Source organism: Mus caroli, chromosome 1, assembly GCF_900094665.2.
Source record: "Mus caroli chromosome 1, CAROLI_EIJ_v1.1, whole genome shotgun sequence".
NCBI classification, from domain to species: Eukaryota; Metazoa; Chordata; class Mammalia; order Rodentia; family Muridae; genus Mus; species Mus caroli.
The window spans coordinates 119,640,671-119,658,784 of NC_034570.1; the positions used below are offsets into that span (position 1 = coordinate 119,640,671).

At 45.6% G+C, this 18,114-nt stretch overlaps 1 protein-coding gene across 2 annotated transcripts in view; it reads right to left on the bottom strand.

The window, feature by feature from the left end:
- Positions 1-1,594: 1,594 nt before the first annotated feature.
- Positions 1,595-18,114, bottom strand: part of Zranb3 (zinc finger RANBP2-type containing 3) — a 151,669-nt gene continuing 135,149 nt past the window's right edge. The window contains exons 15-21 of one of the 2 annotated variants that reach the window (XM_021160555.1): positions 16,007-16,101; positions 13,103-13,204; positions 11,796-11,938; positions 8,571-8,681; positions 7,444-7,834; positions 4,147-4,278; positions 1,595-2,481 (exon numbers count right to left, since the gene is read on the bottom strand). In XM_021160555.1, coding sequence (XP_021016214.1) covers positions 2,383-2,481; positions 4,147-4,278; positions 7,444-7,834; positions 8,571-8,681; positions 11,796-11,938; positions 13,103-13,204; positions 16,007-16,101 — 1,073 coding nt within the window. In that variant the 3' untranslated portion in view covers positions 1,595-2,382. The remainder of the gene's footprint in view (positions 2,482-4,146; positions 4,279-7,443; positions 7,835-8,570; positions 8,682-11,795; positions 11,939-13,102; positions 13,205-16,006; positions 16,102-18,114) is intronic. The other variant, XM_021160564.1, reaches the window with a different exon arrangement.

The following is an 18,114-nucleotide window of genomic DNA, read 5'->3' on the forward strand; positions in this document are numbered from 1 at the left end:
CTGTTTACAAGCTGAGTTCACAGCCTGAATGGTACTACCATCATGGAGTCAGTTGTGCTAAGGTCTGGGGGGGCCTGTTACAAAACAATCAGGCATAACTGACATCTAAGAACTCTCTCCTGAGAATTCCCACTACAATGAATGAGGAGCAAGCCCCACTGACTGACCTATTTAGACCAAAGTCTGACAAAAAGACCACATGCTGGAGGGGAGGGACCGTGGGCTGGGCCTGCATTTCTTGCCTGTGAACCATGATGATTGGTTACTGGAAATGAGGTGGAGAATTGCAAAGAGGCAGGTGTGCAGAGCAGGAAAGAGGTCAGAGAGTGCAGGATCTCCTTTATAAGAGAGACAGCTCCACCCGATGTCACGCAATGGGTCAGTTATAGACTTGATGACACTCTGCAAGGACAGCTCACAGTGCATAAGGCTTCTACAAATAAGGTGTGACCTGGTAGCTGCTAACTAACATTGTAAATGCTTAAAGTAAGCACTTGACGTGGTTTGCATCCCAGTGTGCACAGACGGGCGCCTCTGGGGATGGAATTCCTCCTTGGATCTGAGAGTGATGCTCTTTTGATTGTCACTCTTACTGCAGGGGACGTTCCTGGAATGGCTTCTCCCTTTCCTGTCATTATCCCTATTTTCTTTTTAAAAGGTTACTTAAATATTTTTTTCAAATTTATTATATTCATCTTTGTATGGGTGTTTTGCCTGCATGTGTAGCTATGGATAATTCATGTGCTAGTGTCCAAGGCCAGAAGAGGGACAGTTCTGAGCTTCCACGTGGGTCCTGGGACCCAAACCCTGGCGCTTGGGAAGGACAGTTCGTGCTCTTCCAACCAAGCCACCTCTCCAGTCCATCATTCACATGAGTCTCATTAATGTTACCATTGGGTTTGACCTACATTTAACCTTCTGGTTGTTTTTATGTGGTGAATTTTATCACTATTAGTCTTGTGTGTATGGAGAACATGCCCGTGAGGCCAGATGTCACTATCAGGTGTCTTCCTTGATTACTCCATACCTGATTTTTGAGATAGTCTCTCACTAAACCGGAAGCTTACCTCTTCCCTGGACTGTTGGCCTGGGAGCCCCAGGGATCCTTCTGTTTCTGGCTACTCGGTGCTGGGGTCACAGGCCTGCCACCACACCTAGGTTTTTACACAGGTTCTGTGGCTCAGACTTAAGCTATTATGCTGTGTGGCCAGCAGCTCATCAACTGAGCCACCTCCCAACCCCATTGTCACTTTATTGTGGAAACCCGGTCTTACCATATGGCTTTGCCTGACCTAGAACTCACTCTGTAGACCAGGCTGGCCCCAGACTCATAAAGATCCGCCTGCCTCTGCCTCCTGAATGCTGGGATTAAAGGCGTGTACCACCACAATTTGTTGGCCATCCTTCTTTTTAAGAGGTAACAGAAATAAACTTAATAAAATAGGATATGGAGATGGAGAGATGGCCCCGTGGTTAGGAGCTCAGTCTGTAGCATCTGTCATAGCTGCTGTGACGCAGGCCTGGGAGATACACCACCTCTGTGGGCAACTGCGCATCTCCCCCACCCCCACAGGGATACACGTACCCATAATTTAAAGATATTTTTAAAAAATTACAAGGTTTATTTAAAGAATAGAACAAAATAAATCACTACCAGGATTTTAAAACCAGGAAATGAGGACCAGGAGACAAAATCTGTTTTGACAATTAGCCTGATTTTATACATTAAAAACAAAACAAACCGCGACAGGAAACAAGGGAGCAAACAGGAAAACAGAAGCGAGGCTGTGCGGCACTGTGGTCTTTCACTTGTTCTCATGGTTACTCGGAGCACAGCAGTTCTACACAGACACCATGCGTGCTTACAATCAGTTCATTAACAAAAGCATCTCTTCAATGAAGAAGACTGGCCCAGAAATCAAGCAAGGAGCCTGCACCCCAAACATGCACCTGAGCTGTAATAATTCCTTACTAATGATGGCTTGTTTCCAAAATGTCCCTGATTGTTCTGGAATGTTCCATTTATACTACACAGTCCAGAAGCAATGGTAATCAAGAGCTGTCAGGTTTGTGTGAATATATCTGTCCCACACTACCCATGCGCAATGCAGTGATTAAGGTGTATAAGAGGGAAAAAAGCGGAACAAAATCTTGCTGCAACATAATTGACAGTCTTCATGAGTCAGGAAGACCCCAGAACCTTCCCATCATCCCTCAGTTTGGGCTAAGTATGTAACACTTAGAGAGCTTAGCAAAAATCTAAATTTCAGTTATTGACTTATGATTAAACACTTCCTATTCTTAAAATACTAGACAAACATGAAGATGAATCGTGACAACTGCTTCTGCCTGCAGGCCTTCTGCTTTTGTTTACATCTCGCCTTACTTCTTCACCAGAAACCGGGTGATGTCTGATCCATGCTTTGTTGCCAGAGAGAGTCGTCTCACCTGACTTCTTTCCTTGGCTTGCTGGGCAGTTCTCTAGGAGGTAACAGATACATAGCTCAGGGTGGGGAGAAAGCTTTCTGCTGAAGTCTGGAAAAAGGCACATTATCCATAGATGCAGTGCTTACCCACAGGAAATGTCCTGAGAGCCTAGGTTTACCGGTCTCAGTTATAGGAAAACATTCTTTTGGGGCAGAGACTGAAGGAATGACCATCTAGAGACTGCCCCACCTGGGGATCCATCCCATAAACAACCACCAAAACCAGACACTATTGCAGATGCCAAGAAGAGCTTGCTGACAGGAGCCTGGTATAGCTCTCTCCTGAGAGGCTCTGCCAGTGCCTGGCAAATACAGAAGTGGATGCTCACAGCCATCCATTGGACGGAGCACAGGGTCCCCAATGAAGGAGCTAGAGAAAGTACCCAAAGTCTGAAGGGGTCTGCAGCCCCATAGGAGGAACAACAGTATGAACTAACCAGTAACCCTGAGCTCCCTGGGACTAAACCAACAACCAAAGAAAACATGGTGGGACTCATGGCTCTAGCTGCATATGTAGCAGAAGATGGCTTGTTCGTCATCAATGGGAGGAGAGGCCCTAGGTCCTGTGAAGGTTCTGTGCCCCAGTGTGGGGGAATGCCAGGGCCAGAAAGGGGGAGTGGGTGGGTTGGTGAGGGGTGGAAAGCTGCTTGTGGACGTTGTACATCGTGGTGCGGAGCCTAGTGCGCACCACGATGTACAACGTCCACAAGCAGCCCTAGGTCCTGTGAAGGTTCTGTGCCCCAGTGTGGGGGAATGCCAGGGCCAGAAAGGGGGAGTGGGTGGGTTGGTGAGGGGTGGGGTGGGGGGTGGGTCGGGGGTGGTGGTGGTGGTGGTTGGGGGTTGGGAGTTTTTGGAGGGGAAACTAGGAAAGGGAGTAGCATTTGAAATGTAAATAAAGAAAATATATAATAAAAAAAAAGAAAAAAAAAGGAGAAAAGAAAACATTCTTGTGGAGAATGTCCCACTACCCGGACAATCATGGATCATCTATGTGGGAACTAGGAGAAGCCATGAACTCAGCATCTAAGTAGGTGCGCATGCATATCTTAAGTTCCCAGTATTCAGTGGGTAAGATCTGGATCCAACTCAGAAAATTCATTCCCAACTCAACACACAAGGCACTGTAGAAAATCCCATGGGACAGAACCAGCCTCTTCTGCTAGGTCCAAATAAAAATGTTCACGAGACTCTGAAAAAACAAAGGGACCCAGAGAAGCCCAGATGGGCTTCTCACTGGTGATGTCTTTTACAGTGTTGGACAGCCAGCCCCACACTCACTATGTAGCTCAGAATGAATGGCTTTGAAGGCAGAGCTCCGCCTGCCTTCTTGGTAGTGTAGCCTCTTGGGGGCTACACTACCACACCCAGTACCCACAGGCATCAACCACCCAGTTTGTGCAGTGCTGGGATGGAACCAGGGCCTCACGCATGTCTACCCACTGCGCTGCATCCTTAGTCCAGAGAATGAAGGAAGGGGTTAGCAGCCATTCTTTCCTCTGTGACTATGAAGCTCCTCAGAGCCAGGTGTCAGGAGCGATGAGAGAAGCCCTATGCCATATGCCATTCTGCTCCCAGATGGGTGCATGCGCGTCCTTGGAGTCTCCACCTCCCGTGTGCATCTCCAGGGATTTTTGGGGTCATATGGGTGAGTGTCACTGACCTCCTTGTGGCACACTGTGCAGAGGGTCTGCAGGTTGTCTAGGGAGCACTGTCCACCTCCCTCATACACTGGCCTGATGTGATCCACCTGCCAGAAGTGGCCTTCTCCTGGGTTTCTCAGCATCTCATTTAGCTGCAGTAAGAACACACTATCAGCAACTTTTCAGATCCGCTGTGGGAACCTTGGGCTGTGTACTGGGAAACCCCTTCACACAGCAAAATCACAGGGAGAAACACATTAGGATGGCTTTTTATAGCATTTGTGGTGAGCTAAAAAGAAACAAAACCCTCTAAGTTAGCAATTTGAAAGCAGTAAAATGTGTATCTAAAAGAGTTCTGTCCCACGCCACCTAACGCATTCTGAAACCCTGATGAAGGGGGGGGGGAATTGGTTGGTTTTTGACCCTTTAAGTTGCTTAACATATTTATTCTTAATATTAATTATTAAATAACCATGCATTGCTGGCCTAAATGCCTTTGCTCCTCCATCGGTGGCAGGCGAATGGCACCATTCACGGTTTCTTTGCCAGGTATGATCTCCTGTATCCCAGGCTGTGACCACACTCATCATGTAGCCAAGGATGACTCTGAACTCTTGATCTTCTACCTCCTAAGTGCTAGGGTTACAGCCTGCAGCACCATGCTAGGGTTATGCATGCTGGGGATGGAGCCCAGGCTTTCATGTGTGCTAGGCAAGCTCTCGACCAACTGAGTTGTGTTCCCAGTGCTGGCCAGAATTTGTTATTTACCAACTTTCCAGGTTGCATAGCCTGGCATGGCATGAAATCTCCATAATGAACTTCTGTACCTTGCAATAAACAATGATAGCTCCTTAAAACAGCCAGTATCCAGGCCATTGTACAACCCATTTAGCCAGTGATGCCCTTTGCTACAATGAGATGTAGCTGAACATTACCTGAGATAAAGGCACTCAGATGTGCCTTTTGCGGCCAGTTCTTTCCCTCTGAGCAGTTTAACTGACAGGCTCGATGGTCCAGAAGGCTGGCCTTTCTTGTTCCTGGGTGACGTGCACAAGATCCCCTGGAGGCTAGCTCTCATGTGCTGACTGCCTCACGACAGACCCTGTTCACTCTGTTTGAGCCTGGTTTTGAGGCATCTTCCCTCAGCACCCCTGGTGCAATACCTAACCTGTGACAGCTATAGTCCTAGTCAGGTCACTTTCAGATGACCTTGGGTCTTTTCACTGCACATTCAGGAACCCTGCAGTGCACAGGCAGTATGAGAGCTTGGCTGACATTCCTCTCAAGGGTTACAGTATCTCCCTCATCAACGAGGCCAAGGGATACCTCAGGAATATCATTAGAGATACAATGCACTTTTTTTTTTAGATTATTTATTTATTTATTTATTATATAGTACACTGTAGCTGACTTCAGATACTCCAGAAAAGAGCATCAGATCTCGTTACTGATGGTTGTGAGCCATCATATGGTTGCTGGGATTTGAACTCATGACCTTCAGAAGAGCAGTCAGTGCTCTTACCCGTTGAGCCATCTCACCAGCCTGCAATGCACTTTCTTATAGCCAAGAGATATACTAATTCATCTCTTAGAAATCATTGTTAGCTAATCCTATTATAATGTAGCCGGTAAGTTAAAATATGTAATTATTTAAATATTATATCTCTATCTGTCTGTCTGTCTGTCTGTCTGTCTCTCTACCTATCTGTCTGTCCATCTATTTATAGTCAGGGGCTCACTATGTAGCACTGGCTGTCCTGAAACTCACTGTGTAGACCAGGCTGGCTTCGAACTTGCAGAGACATGCTTGCTTGCCTTCGCTTCCTGAGTTCTGGAACTAAAGGCATGTGGCTAAAAATATACAATGTATTTAGCTGACAGGAAGTCATCTAATATATTAGTGGGCAGGGATTTCTTGGGTGACCCATTTTTGATGAAGCACACCACAAAATTAAACATTTTCTTTAAGTTGGAAACTAAATAGTTTCCCTAAGGCGATCACACCTCTGCCTGAGCTTCGGGAGGCTGAAAGAATGCTGACACCCACAACCCTGCCAGGAACAGTACCTAGCCACGAGCTGCTTTATTAAAATCGTGTGTTATAATGGGAGGACCACACAGCCCTTTCATTGTAAGCTGTATTTTGGGGTTACTCCCTGTGGTGGTTTGAGCAGGAATTCCCCCCATAGTCTCAAGTGTTTGAATGAGTGGCACTGTTAGGAGGTATGGGCTTGTTGGAGGAAGTGTGTCACTGTGGGGGCAGGCCTCTAGGTCTCATGTACTCTACCCATACCCAGAGTGGCACATAGTTGCTTCTGTGGGTCAAATGTAGGTCTCTCAGCTCCTTCTCCAGCACCATGTCTGCCTGTGTGCTACCATGTTTCCCACCATGATGATAACAGACAAAACTCTCTGACCTGCAAGTCAGCCCCATTAAATATTTCCTTTTTAAGAGTTGCCATGGTGTCGGGGCACAACACTCGAAATCCTAACTACGACACTCCCTTGCACCCAGTCTAAGATGCTAACGTATTGGAAGCAGGTCTGTGAGCTGCTCAGTGTCTGTGCTTGCAGTCATGCACCACCACTTAATCTCTTCTTAAAGCAGAGCAGAATCCAAGCACAGCTCTAGACCGTACAGCCATTACTAAGGAAGCTGTCAGGCAGGAAAACAAGTCAGAGCACAGCCGGGGTTACAGTGAGTTACAGAACGCAGGAAATGCCACAGAAACGATCTCATTTCTTTCCCAAGTCAATGGCATAAAAAGAGAGGGGGTGCTGAAGACGGAAGAGAGCATAAAGGCACCACAACACAATGAATTTTCAATGCATTTTCATCGTAATCTGAACAAAATAAGTGAGACCATCCTGGGAAGCAAACACGCACTTAGGATAATCGAGGAATTGTAATTCTCTTGGCTATTGTCATTTGCACTGTGATTATATTTTTCAAAAGGAATAGCTGAGAGAAGAGCGACAGGGAGAACAGGGAAGGATCAGAAGGAGAGAGAGGCAGGGTAAGAGAGACAAAAGGGAGGAAGAAAGGAAGAGGGAGGAAAGGGAGGAGGGAAGAAGAGAAAAGAAAGGCGTGGGAGGAAAAAGGAGGGAGGGAGGGAGAGAAGACGAAAGCGGGACTGGAGAGAGGCAGGTTATCTTTGATCATGAGATAAATAAGAGAGAGCTGACTGAGTAAAGCTGGAGACAGATGGAGGCCAACAGCACCATGGCGACTGCTAAAGTGGGTGATGGCATGTGACTTCAGTATTCTCTCTACCCCTGTGCATTTCTGAACAAGGTCAAGGACGCTGAGAACATACCTGCTCCAGTGGGAGTTTTGCAGTCCAGGCAGAATTGAGGAGACTCTTCCTGTGACTTTTAGGGGCATCTCTCATCCGCAGAAAGAGCTCCTGTGCGTCCACACCACACTGCTGACACACACCATGTTCTGTTGCAAACACCTGGGCTCTCAGGTAACTGTTATTGGATCGGATCCAGAATTCTTCCTGACATTTCAGGGAGCAGAACCGTGAGTCCCAGGCACTGGCTTTGGCTGTTTGCTCAGGCTGGCAGGTGGGATGCTGGCAGCGGAGGCAGAGTGGCCTTCCTTCCTTATCCACCGCCTGAATGTAGCCTTTGGATGGGGATGGCTCAACAGTGAGATCGGCTGGGCAGGGATTCAGAGATGGGACACAGGCTCTGTCAAGCTTTCTACAATTGAACAAAATACTGTATAGTAATAGGTAATGCGATTGCTTTGTAGAGAGGTCTCAGCTCTGGTGTTCAGTGGGACATGAAATATCTGTAGTCAGTAACACATAGTTCAGCCAACTTGAGAAGAGCCACGCCACAAAAATTAATCGGACACAAGCAGCCTCCTCGTCTCCTCAGCCTCAGAGCGAGCGCCATGGCTTGTTCCTGCTTTTTGCTACCTTACAGGATGAAGGGACTGTCACGGAGTGACGGAACAGAAATTGGAACAGAATCCTTACTAAATATCAGGCTTCTCTGGGAAACTCCAAGTTGATTAGATAAAAATTAGAAATGAAACACAACAGGACACATGTTCACTTGATTATGATCCCAAGCACACCGGCTGGATATGACTGAAACCGCCAGGCTGGCAGACTCAACTCGGGTCTCCTGACATCTTTACCCAGGCTGTGGTAGACCAAACAGGCTCCTGTTTTGGGTATTCCTTATCTCTAATGTCTAAGATGATGAGCTTGGGGCCTAAGAGTGTTGTTGGAAACGCTGAAAAGCTATTAAATCCTGACTGTTTTGTGACCTCTAACGTGGCTACATCCTGGGGGCAGTTATCACTGACACTGGTGTGCACCTCTGCAGTAGTGCTCTTCACCGTGTGTGAGTGAGTACTACTGTGTGAGTACTGAGTACTACTGTGTGAGTACTGAGTACTACTGTGTGAGTACTACTGTGCACTTACTTTAGAGAAGAGTCCTGGGTCACGGATTCCTTGGTGATGAGACGGATGTGGCCCCCATCACTTTTCACCTTACTCATGGAAGCCTTGGCAACATCTTCTTTAGTGATGTATCTAGAATAATTAGATGGTAAGTATATTTTTCACCTATATGAGTTTCTGGGGAGGCAGACAATGCTCCATTTGGCTACTGGTAAAGTGTCTACACTCCAGCATATAATCTTCTCCCATGCTTCTTACCCTCAGTAAGGTCATTAGGTCACACACACGAAGGCATGGGTGTAGACGAGAGACCAGCGAGGAAGCGGAAGGGACAACTGACACTTTTAGGACTTAGTGTCGAGTTGCCAATATTTCATTTTTCATTGTGGTTTGTAGACATTCATGAAGAATGCCAACTCCCAAAAGGATCATGGTGAATCTCAATTATGGCAAACAGAGAAGGAGAATGTTACCCACAAAACCAATTTCTGAATTAAATACTAGTAGAGGAGAGACATTTTTGAAAGAAGAGCAGTGTGTGCTTTGGAGAGTGACTCACCGTGCTGGATATAATCCTGGGCTCTAGGGTGCTGACCTCCTGGTAGAAGGTCAACTATGACAGGGATGCCTCTAAATCAGCCTGGTCTCTGAGAACAGAGCTCATTTAAGAGCCAACTCAATGGCTGCTATTCTGGGTCATTTCCCATCATCTAAAACGGACTACTTGGAAGCTAGCTGCAGGACTCCAGCGTGGATGAGGCCTAGAGCTGGTGGAGCATAATCTTGTTGGGGATCTATTCATTTCTTTCCAAGACTCCCAATATTTAGTACATATGTCTTTGTGTGTGTGTGTGTGTGTGTGTGTGTGTGTGTATGTATGTATGTGTGAATTTATGTTTGCAAGTGTGTGATAGCAGGTATGTTGCTGGATCACTTTCTACTTTATTTACCAAAACATGGTGTGGTTCAAATATGCTTGGCCCATGGGAGGTAGCACTGTAAGGAGGTTGGAGGAATATGTCACTGTGAAGGTAGGCTTTAAGGTCCTATGCTCAAGCTCTGTTCAGTAAGAGAGCCTCCTCCTCCTGACTGTCTTCTGACAGTCTAGAACTCTCAGCTCCTTCTCCAGCACCATGTCTGCCTGCATTGCACCATGCTTCCTGCTATGATGATAATGGACTAAACCTCTGAAACTGTAAGCTAGCCCCAATTAAATGTTTGTTTTTATAAGAGTTGCCATGGCTGTGGTGTCTCTGCACAGCAGTGACTAAGACACGGGGTCTCTTTCTGAATCTGGAATGTCTGCGGGTTTGGCTAGTCTAGCTGGCCAACTTGCCCCAGGGATTTCTGTGTTTGTGTCCAGAGTTGACTGCTGGGATTTATGGCAGGCTACCCTTTGCCCAGCTTGTATATAGGTACTGAAATAGGAACTTTGCTCCATATACAAGCCAATTATGCACTGAGCCATGTCTTCAGCCTGACAGTTAATATTTTAAAGACAGGATCCAGCCCCAGCCCCCACCCCACTTTGCATTCGTAGGGAGTGAAGTTGATGTTTCTCCCTCATGCCTGCTGGGCTATAGGTTTCTAAGAGGCTCTTAGATTAAGTTCCTTTCAAAAGTACCCAGGCAGGATGGCAAGGAGGAAAGAGAATCACCCTGGTCTTCCACACCTGCTCTCTGGTCTGCCTTTATTCCTAACACTGCCAATCGCTGAGGCTCCACCACAGGACACCAGTGCTGCTAAGCTGCTGCCCTCTGTGGCTACAAAGGTTTACTTGAAAGACGTTCCTTTCTCTTCTTTGTGATCAGTCACCGAGGTGTCTCTGTGAACGCTGAGGAGCTTTCTGCACTCGCCTCCTTCCATTCCCACATCTGATTTTAAATAACGTGGACCCTAGGGGTGTTCTAGGGTTCTTATAATCTATGATGTCTTCAGACACTGTGGCCCTTAAGACAGTTACGTTCCCCTTCTGGGAACATGGAGCCAGAGGAGAGAACTAGATCCTCTGCAACTGAAGTTACAGATGGTTGTGAGCCACCATGTGGGTGCTGGGAACCAAACCCAGGTCCTCTGCAAGAGCAGCAAGTGTACTTAACCCCTGGGCCAGCTCTCCAGTCCCCTACTTACTAATTCAAGTGGAGGAAGGTGTATTAGGTAGGTTTAGTAATCTGTGATCTTCTCCAAAGAAGGAACGCTGCTACAAGACAGCTGGCAACTTGCCCTGGTACTGCTCACTCCATGCTAAGAGACCCAGGACTATGATCGCAGAGAGGTCCACGGAAGAGAAGTGCAGGTGCTTACAGTGTCAAGTACAGACATTAGGAATGGACTCTTGGGGAAGACAGAAGATGAGCTATACATGTGTCACGATTAACCCTTATTTTCCAACCGTGGACCTGACAGTTATTTTACACTCCTGGGAACAGGTAGTATGTTAAAATAGAACCAACTCGGGCTGGTGAGATGGCTCAGTGGGTAAGAGCACCCGACTGCTCTTCCAAAGGTCCGAAGTTCAAATCCCAGCAACCACATGGTGGCTCACAACCACCCATAATGAGATCTGATGCCCTCTTCTGGTGCGTCTGAAGACAGCTACAGTGTACTTACATATAATAAAAAAAAAAAAAAGAACCAACTCTTCTACTGTAGGGTAGACAGAGTCCTGGGGCTTGCTCTGAAGCCCTAAGGGTAAAAAGGTCTCTAGTTGTTAGTAACTGCCTAAGGCTGCTTAGTAGGTCGCAGGTGTGTCAAGCCCTGCTTCTGGCCTCTCTGTCAATGTGCAGGATTCCAGATAAGTGAAATCCAGACAATCTGACTGACCCCTTCCAGCAGATCTGGTTAAGTTCATTACTTCTAGAACTATGTTGCTATGAAATAACATAACCACTATTTTAAGTATAATTCTCCCTCTCTCCCTCCTAACCTCCCCCTCTCTCTTAAAACAAGGACTCATGTTGCCTAGACTAGCTTTGAACTTCCCATATAGTTGAGGACTGGCTTGAATTCCTGATGTCCATGCCTCCACCTAAGTGATAAAATGACAAGTGGGTAACTGGCTTATTCAGCGCTATGAAGGAACCCAGGGCTTTGTATGCTAGGCAAGTACTCTACATCAAACTATATCCCCAGCATAATTTCCTCCTAATTTACCAAAATTTCACTACTGGTTCCATGAGGTGCCTCAGATCTATAGAAACGGCCCTGGAAAACAATATACTATAGGATGCAAAGAAAAGGACTTACCTTCTAGTATTATTTTCCTTGGCTTGTTGCTTTGTGATCTCTTCTGAAGCCAGCAGTGGGCTGCAGAACAGCTGACCACTTTTCCTGAGAACTCTCTGCTTCATGGCAGTCAGACTACTCCACTCTCGGACGAACCTTAGAATCTGGTAGTAAAGAAATGAGGAAGCATTAACAGTTCTCGATGCAGCCTCCTCCGAAATCCAGGTTCACAACACGAGAGAACTGATCTTATGGTATCCCTCAAACAGGCTGAGTCCTCTAGCTTAAGTCTCTCTTCAACTTGATAGTATTTCCCTGTTATAAACCTCCTATGTCCATCTCAATCCCGAGTGCCTAAAGGCACTTCAGCAGCCAGGTACGTGCTCTAAACACACAGGCACCAACAGTGACAGTGCGTTCAGAGAAACCTGAACAAGGTATAGACCCCAGCAGCAACCTGGGAAAAGCTGGCCTCAGGGAAGCAGGTCCTGTGGGGCCACAGGGGACGATGCAACTTGTGACACTCACACTGTATTAGATGCCTCAGAATCAGGTCAGATGCCAGCAGTAAATCTGCGTCACTGGGAAATGGTTACCATGATTGTGGATAACTGGTTCACTAACTTTGGCTTTATTATCTACATATCTATCTACTTATCTATCATCTATTGATAAATCTATCAATCAGCTCTGTAGCATATATCTATGTATCTACATATGCATCTAGTCAATCTATCTGTCTCTGAGGGTCAGTATTAACTGATGCCAAAACCATAGCTCCCGCTACCTCTTTCTTTCAACAGGGTACAGCTGACCCCCGAGCAATGCTTCCTTCCCACGATCAGAGCAGTAAAACCCAGAAATAAGCAGGCAGAATTCCATTAGTCTTGTAAATATGAATGGTGCAGTGCACAGTGAAGTTATGGCCTCACTCTGATCATGAGTCCAGAGTCCCAGTGTGGCATCATCCTGGCTCCTGGAATGTGTCATTGTTAGAATTTATCCATAAGAGATAAGTGTGATGCTGACAGATACACCATAGCTGCTAATCCTCCTATGAATGGGAGGGACCCGGCATGAGGATGATTCTGCCTTAAGCAGCAGCAGCAGCGCTAGGTGTGATCACTCATCAAGGAAACAGATTCCACGTTTATTTTTAGCACCAGTGGAATTTAATAAACACTGACTGAATGGATACGAATGTAGCCTGCACTTTGACTCTGCAATAAGCCATGAGGTTTTCTTTCATTAAAGTAAAAAAATCATCTCTAAAGTTATGAAAATAGTTTTATTTAAAATAAATTAATTTTATTCAAAATTCTTCTTACCAGAGAGCGATTCTGTTTTAGTTGAAAGGTTGCTGGTAAGTCTTCCCAAAGGTCTAACTTTATATCCAAAGGAATGAAATTACAGTTCATTGGCTTTCCATCCTGATAAGGGACGAGGAGACACTATTAGTGCACTTTAGGCAGCAGGTACGCGTAACTACTTTATAGCAAGAGTCTAGTTAACATATAGCATGACCAGTCTCCTCAAATAGAAACTGGGGGGCATGTTCTAGACAAGGGATACCCAACAAGAGTCCCCCGCAGAGCTGAGGTGAGTGGGAGAGGCCTTCTGCCTGTACATAACCCAAGTTTTCCGTTGTCCCCCTGGATGTTGTACTTCCCGCCCCGACATAGTTTTCTACTGCCTAACTTGGGACTATACGTGGAGATGATGAGAAACTAAACACAGAAGAATAGCAGTGCGACCCTTTCCAATTCCCAAGTGATGGTCTTTATAATATCAGAGCATCACTCCAATCAAAGCACAGCATTGATAAGCATCCAAATATCCCTTCTTTATTATCTACTGTTATTGGCAGGAGGGGAAGGGAGACAGACATTCTAGAGACTTATTTTAAAATCTGCTTTTCCAGAGCCATTTTCCACTGCTGCTCCATGAAGTTAATGGCCTGCCGGGAGAAGAAGGTGGAACTGCCCTGAGGAGTGGCATCTCTAAGACATGGGTGAACGCCATTCCTGCTTAATACAGAGGACTCACTAGATCCACAGCAGCTTCTCATATCCAAGCTCTCCTGATCAAACAGATGCTAGCGGTCCACAATCGTGTTGGAAGAAGAAAGCTATGGAGGCTTTTATGACGTGCTGTGTACCCATGTATGTAGTTATGTAATTCCAAACCCTGGCTGTGGGAGTCTCCTGTCAGTGATCAGTTCTCTTGTGACACAGGGCATTACACTTCTGTTACTGACTCCTCCTTTATGCAGCACACTCTTAGGTAGTGACCTAGGGATTTCACAAACTTCTACTAGTGTGCCTCAGTCCCTTGTATTATAAAATGGTAAAGTCTCGTCTCCACTCAGTTCCAGCTGTGAAGAGCTGTCAACATGCCCCGCTCCCACCACTTTTATCTAATCTACAGGCTCCACAGGGTGGGCTGGCATTCAGGCCTACAAGGGCACCGAGTACCGCCCTGCTTGGTCTCTGGAGGCTCCATCTCATTGTGGTTCCCACAGTGGATGTTGTGTGGTGATTTGGTATCTGTGCAGTCATTTCCTTCTGACTGAACATGGTTATATGGCATACCATATATCTAATCTCCTTTAGTAGAAAACACAATTGAACGTAGTTTGGTCAGAAGCTTTTTTTTTTCTTTTCCTTCCTCTACCCCCTCCCTCCTCCCCTCCCTCCCTCCCTCCCTCTTTTCTTTTGTCCGTTCTTTCTCTTTCACTCATTCTTTCTCTCTTTTGTTTTTTCTTTCTCTTTTGTGTTCTCTCTCTCTCTCTCTCTCTCTCTCTCTCTCTCTCTCTCTCTCTCTCTCCCTCTCTCTCTCTCTCCCCCTCTCTCTCCCCTTTCTTCAGTGCTGGATATCTAACTCAGGGCCTTGTGCATGCTAAGCAGAGCAGCGACACCCTCAGCACCATAAGTTCTGTTTTAAAAAGCACTCCTTCAGGCTGGCAAGATGGCTACGTGGGGACAGGAGCCTGCTCCCGAGCGTGCTGAACCACAGGCTAGAACTAGAGAATGAAGTCCTAAGAGCTGTCTCCCGACCTCCACACATGTGCTATGGCACAAAAATCTTCCCCATACTAAGAAATGTAATAGTGAAACAATATAAAAAGCATTCTTTCAATAGAATAGACAATGTAAAATTACAAACATGATTTGTACATCTAAACTAGTAAGAAATTCAGAAGTGAATGAACAGAGGCATTTAAAATCGCTGCCAACTTTCCCACACTTATATGAGTGTAGAAGGTATAGAAGGTTTGTAAGACCCTCTCAGAGGTCCCACACCATCACAGCTATTTTGCCATATGGGAGGGGGGGCACTATCTGCCTGTCAAGCTCTTGCTCCCTTAGGATTGTCCGAGTGAGCTCTTCTTAGCAGCTTCATGTGTCTTGCTGAGTCAAGATCATGCTACAGTAGCCTAGGCTGGCCTCCACCCAGAGTCCCTCCTGCCTCAGCTTTCCTGGTGCTGGGACGATAGACATGCACCATTACACCCCGAGCCGCTGTCCTCGGCTGAAGCCAGAGAACTACTGAGAACTGGAGTGCTGTTCTTCTCAGCACAGCACTCTGCTTTAGAAAAGACAAGTCATCTTAAAAACACACATTATTAATATAAATGTTAGTATAAAACTGAATAATACATGACTATTTTAAGTGTCCTCATTTTAATACAGAATGGAGTAAGTGTCAATAAATATAACCCATATCAACAAGAGCTTGTGGGGCCTTCCACACATTTTCATCACACAGAAAGCTCCTCAGACTAAAAAGTGAGAACTTTGCTAGCCTAGGCTTCTGCAGGGGTCTGAGTGTTCACTCCACAAAGCCTTCTCTCTAACTTTCAGCACAGAGGGGCTTTGGGAGGTGGGGGTGAGGAAGGTGGAGATGACAGCGGGGCAGGGACTTGGGAGGTTATAAAAATGTTGCTTCTTACAGGGATGAGTTTTATCTTTGCACCAAATCCTCCCTACATTTTATAGCGGAGAAAATGAAGCCAAGAGCAGCTGTGCCTAAGATCACACTAAACAGTAACAGGGAAATCAAGGTCTCTTTCTCTGAATTCATAACGAGTCCACTTTACCTCATGTTGTCTTTAGATTTCACAAAGGAATTTGATGCCAAGCTATGTGGAGGCAAAAAACTGGGTTCCTATCTTACTGTTAAGGATGTCCACTGTCTTGGATCTTGTGGAACAGGATCTAGGTGACACTTACCTTGGTATAGAGGTGGATCCGGTCGGTGTTTCTGCTTGCACAAAACATGAAGGTCTCACGCACTGGCAGAGTGCTGACTGGATTATTCAACTGCTCTGATAAAGAAGAAAAAGAGATGCTGAAAGGCCTGCCTACTCTGTCTAAATTAGATGGTTTGGGGGTCCGGAGAGATGGCTCAGCAGCTGAGAAATTTTCTGTTCTTTCAGATGACTGGAGTTTGATACCCACTTGAATAGCTCACAATTACCTGTAACTCCAGCTTATTGGCCTCTTCTAGCCTCTGATCATCCACTCACACATGGTTAAACACATGCTCAGACACATAAATAAAATAAAATAGCTTTTTTACTATTCTGCAAGGTAGAATGATGAATAGCTATATATATAAAAAAAATCAACACACTTGATCAGCAATTCATGTCTAGACTTGAAATAACTAACTCCCAAGGTAGGTCTTCTAAGAGCATCAGCATATACAGAAACTGGGGCTTTCTTTGTTAATGACTGAACAAGAAGCAAATAGATTCAGACTCAGCTGAAAAGATATGAGTTAGTCAGAAGGGACCCTTCCCTCACACCAGAAGTCATTACCAAACTTGAAGGGTTTAGAGTCTCTCCTCTTTGCTGAACATATTGCATCTGGGACTAAACAGTCCCCATTTGATTATCAGCATCAGGACAGCTTTGCTGAGTGCCACTGATGTGCCTGGTTCCCTGTGGCTGCTGTCTCATCCACAAGGAAATGACTAGACGTGCTAATTTCCTAATCATTACTTATAAGTATTTTCTTAGTCTCTTCACCCAGAACTCTTCAGAAGGGACAAAAATTATGGAAGCAAGTCTACATAATAACTATAGTCAAATATGCTGAGGCTGTAGCTGAGTGGTAGAGTATTTGTCTAGCATGCCCAAAGACCCTGGGTTGGATCCCCGGTACTACTAAGTCAACCCCCTCAAAAACACAGGTTAAATAATGAATGCAGTTAATGCCTTCTAAACACATCCGGCCCAGGAAGCGTGCTAACTACTGTCCTGAGTGCAGCTCTCACAAACAAAAAGCACATTTTAACAGGAGGAATCTCAGCACATAAACTTGCTCAAGAGTAAGAGGGGCTCCAGAGTTTGTACTCTTAAAATGAATTTATTATTTGTATTTACGAGTATGGTGTATGGGTGTACCTGTGTGAATTTATGTGCACTGTGTTCATCCAGATGCTAGTAGAGGCCAGAGAGCACTCGATCCTGAAGTAGAGGGACAGATGATTGTGAGCCACCTGATTTGGGTGCTAAGAACCAAAGTCAGGTCACTCTTGGTCACCTGCTGTCTCTCTAGCTGCAGAGCTTATACTCTCAGCTCAGTGTCAGTGACCTCTGAATGTTCTAGAAGCTTGGCTCTGCTCGCCACTCCACTAGGCAATGTCATCAACATACTATTTTCTAGTCTAGGCCCTGGCTACTTTATAAATCCAGTTTGTGACTTATGTCTATAAATGAAAAAGAAACAAAACACCCCAAGAACTAGGGATTGAAAGGGCAAGGTAAGCATGGTCAGGGCACAACATGCACACATGGAACTGTCAGAGTGAAAAGTCACTAGCTTGCACAATTAATGCATGTTAATGACTAAAAAACATTTCTGAAATTAGTGTCTGATGTCGAGTGATAACAATGGCATGTTGCAATCATTATCACCTAGGTGGTAGCTGTGAGCTCAGTCATAGCTACAATACTACTGTCACTCAAAGCCACACAGGACATACACGCAATGCTATTATATGTATTGAATTTACTTAACTCCAAGACTTCTACATACTTTTCAGTATGGGGCTGGGGAGATGGCTATTAAAGTCAGCTGACCTGAGTTCAGTCCCTGACTCCTACATAAAGATGGAAGGCAAGAACCAACTCCACCAAGCCATCATCTAGCTTCCTTCCATGCATACGCCATGAGACACGCATGGCCCTCAGCCATCACGCACAAAATGATAATAATGATAATAATAATAATAATAATAAATTAAAAGCTATTTTTTAGTATGTTCTGTAATCAAAAGGAGAAAGGATAGTATGAAAAAACCAGGTTACAGAGCAGGAGAACACAGGTTTCA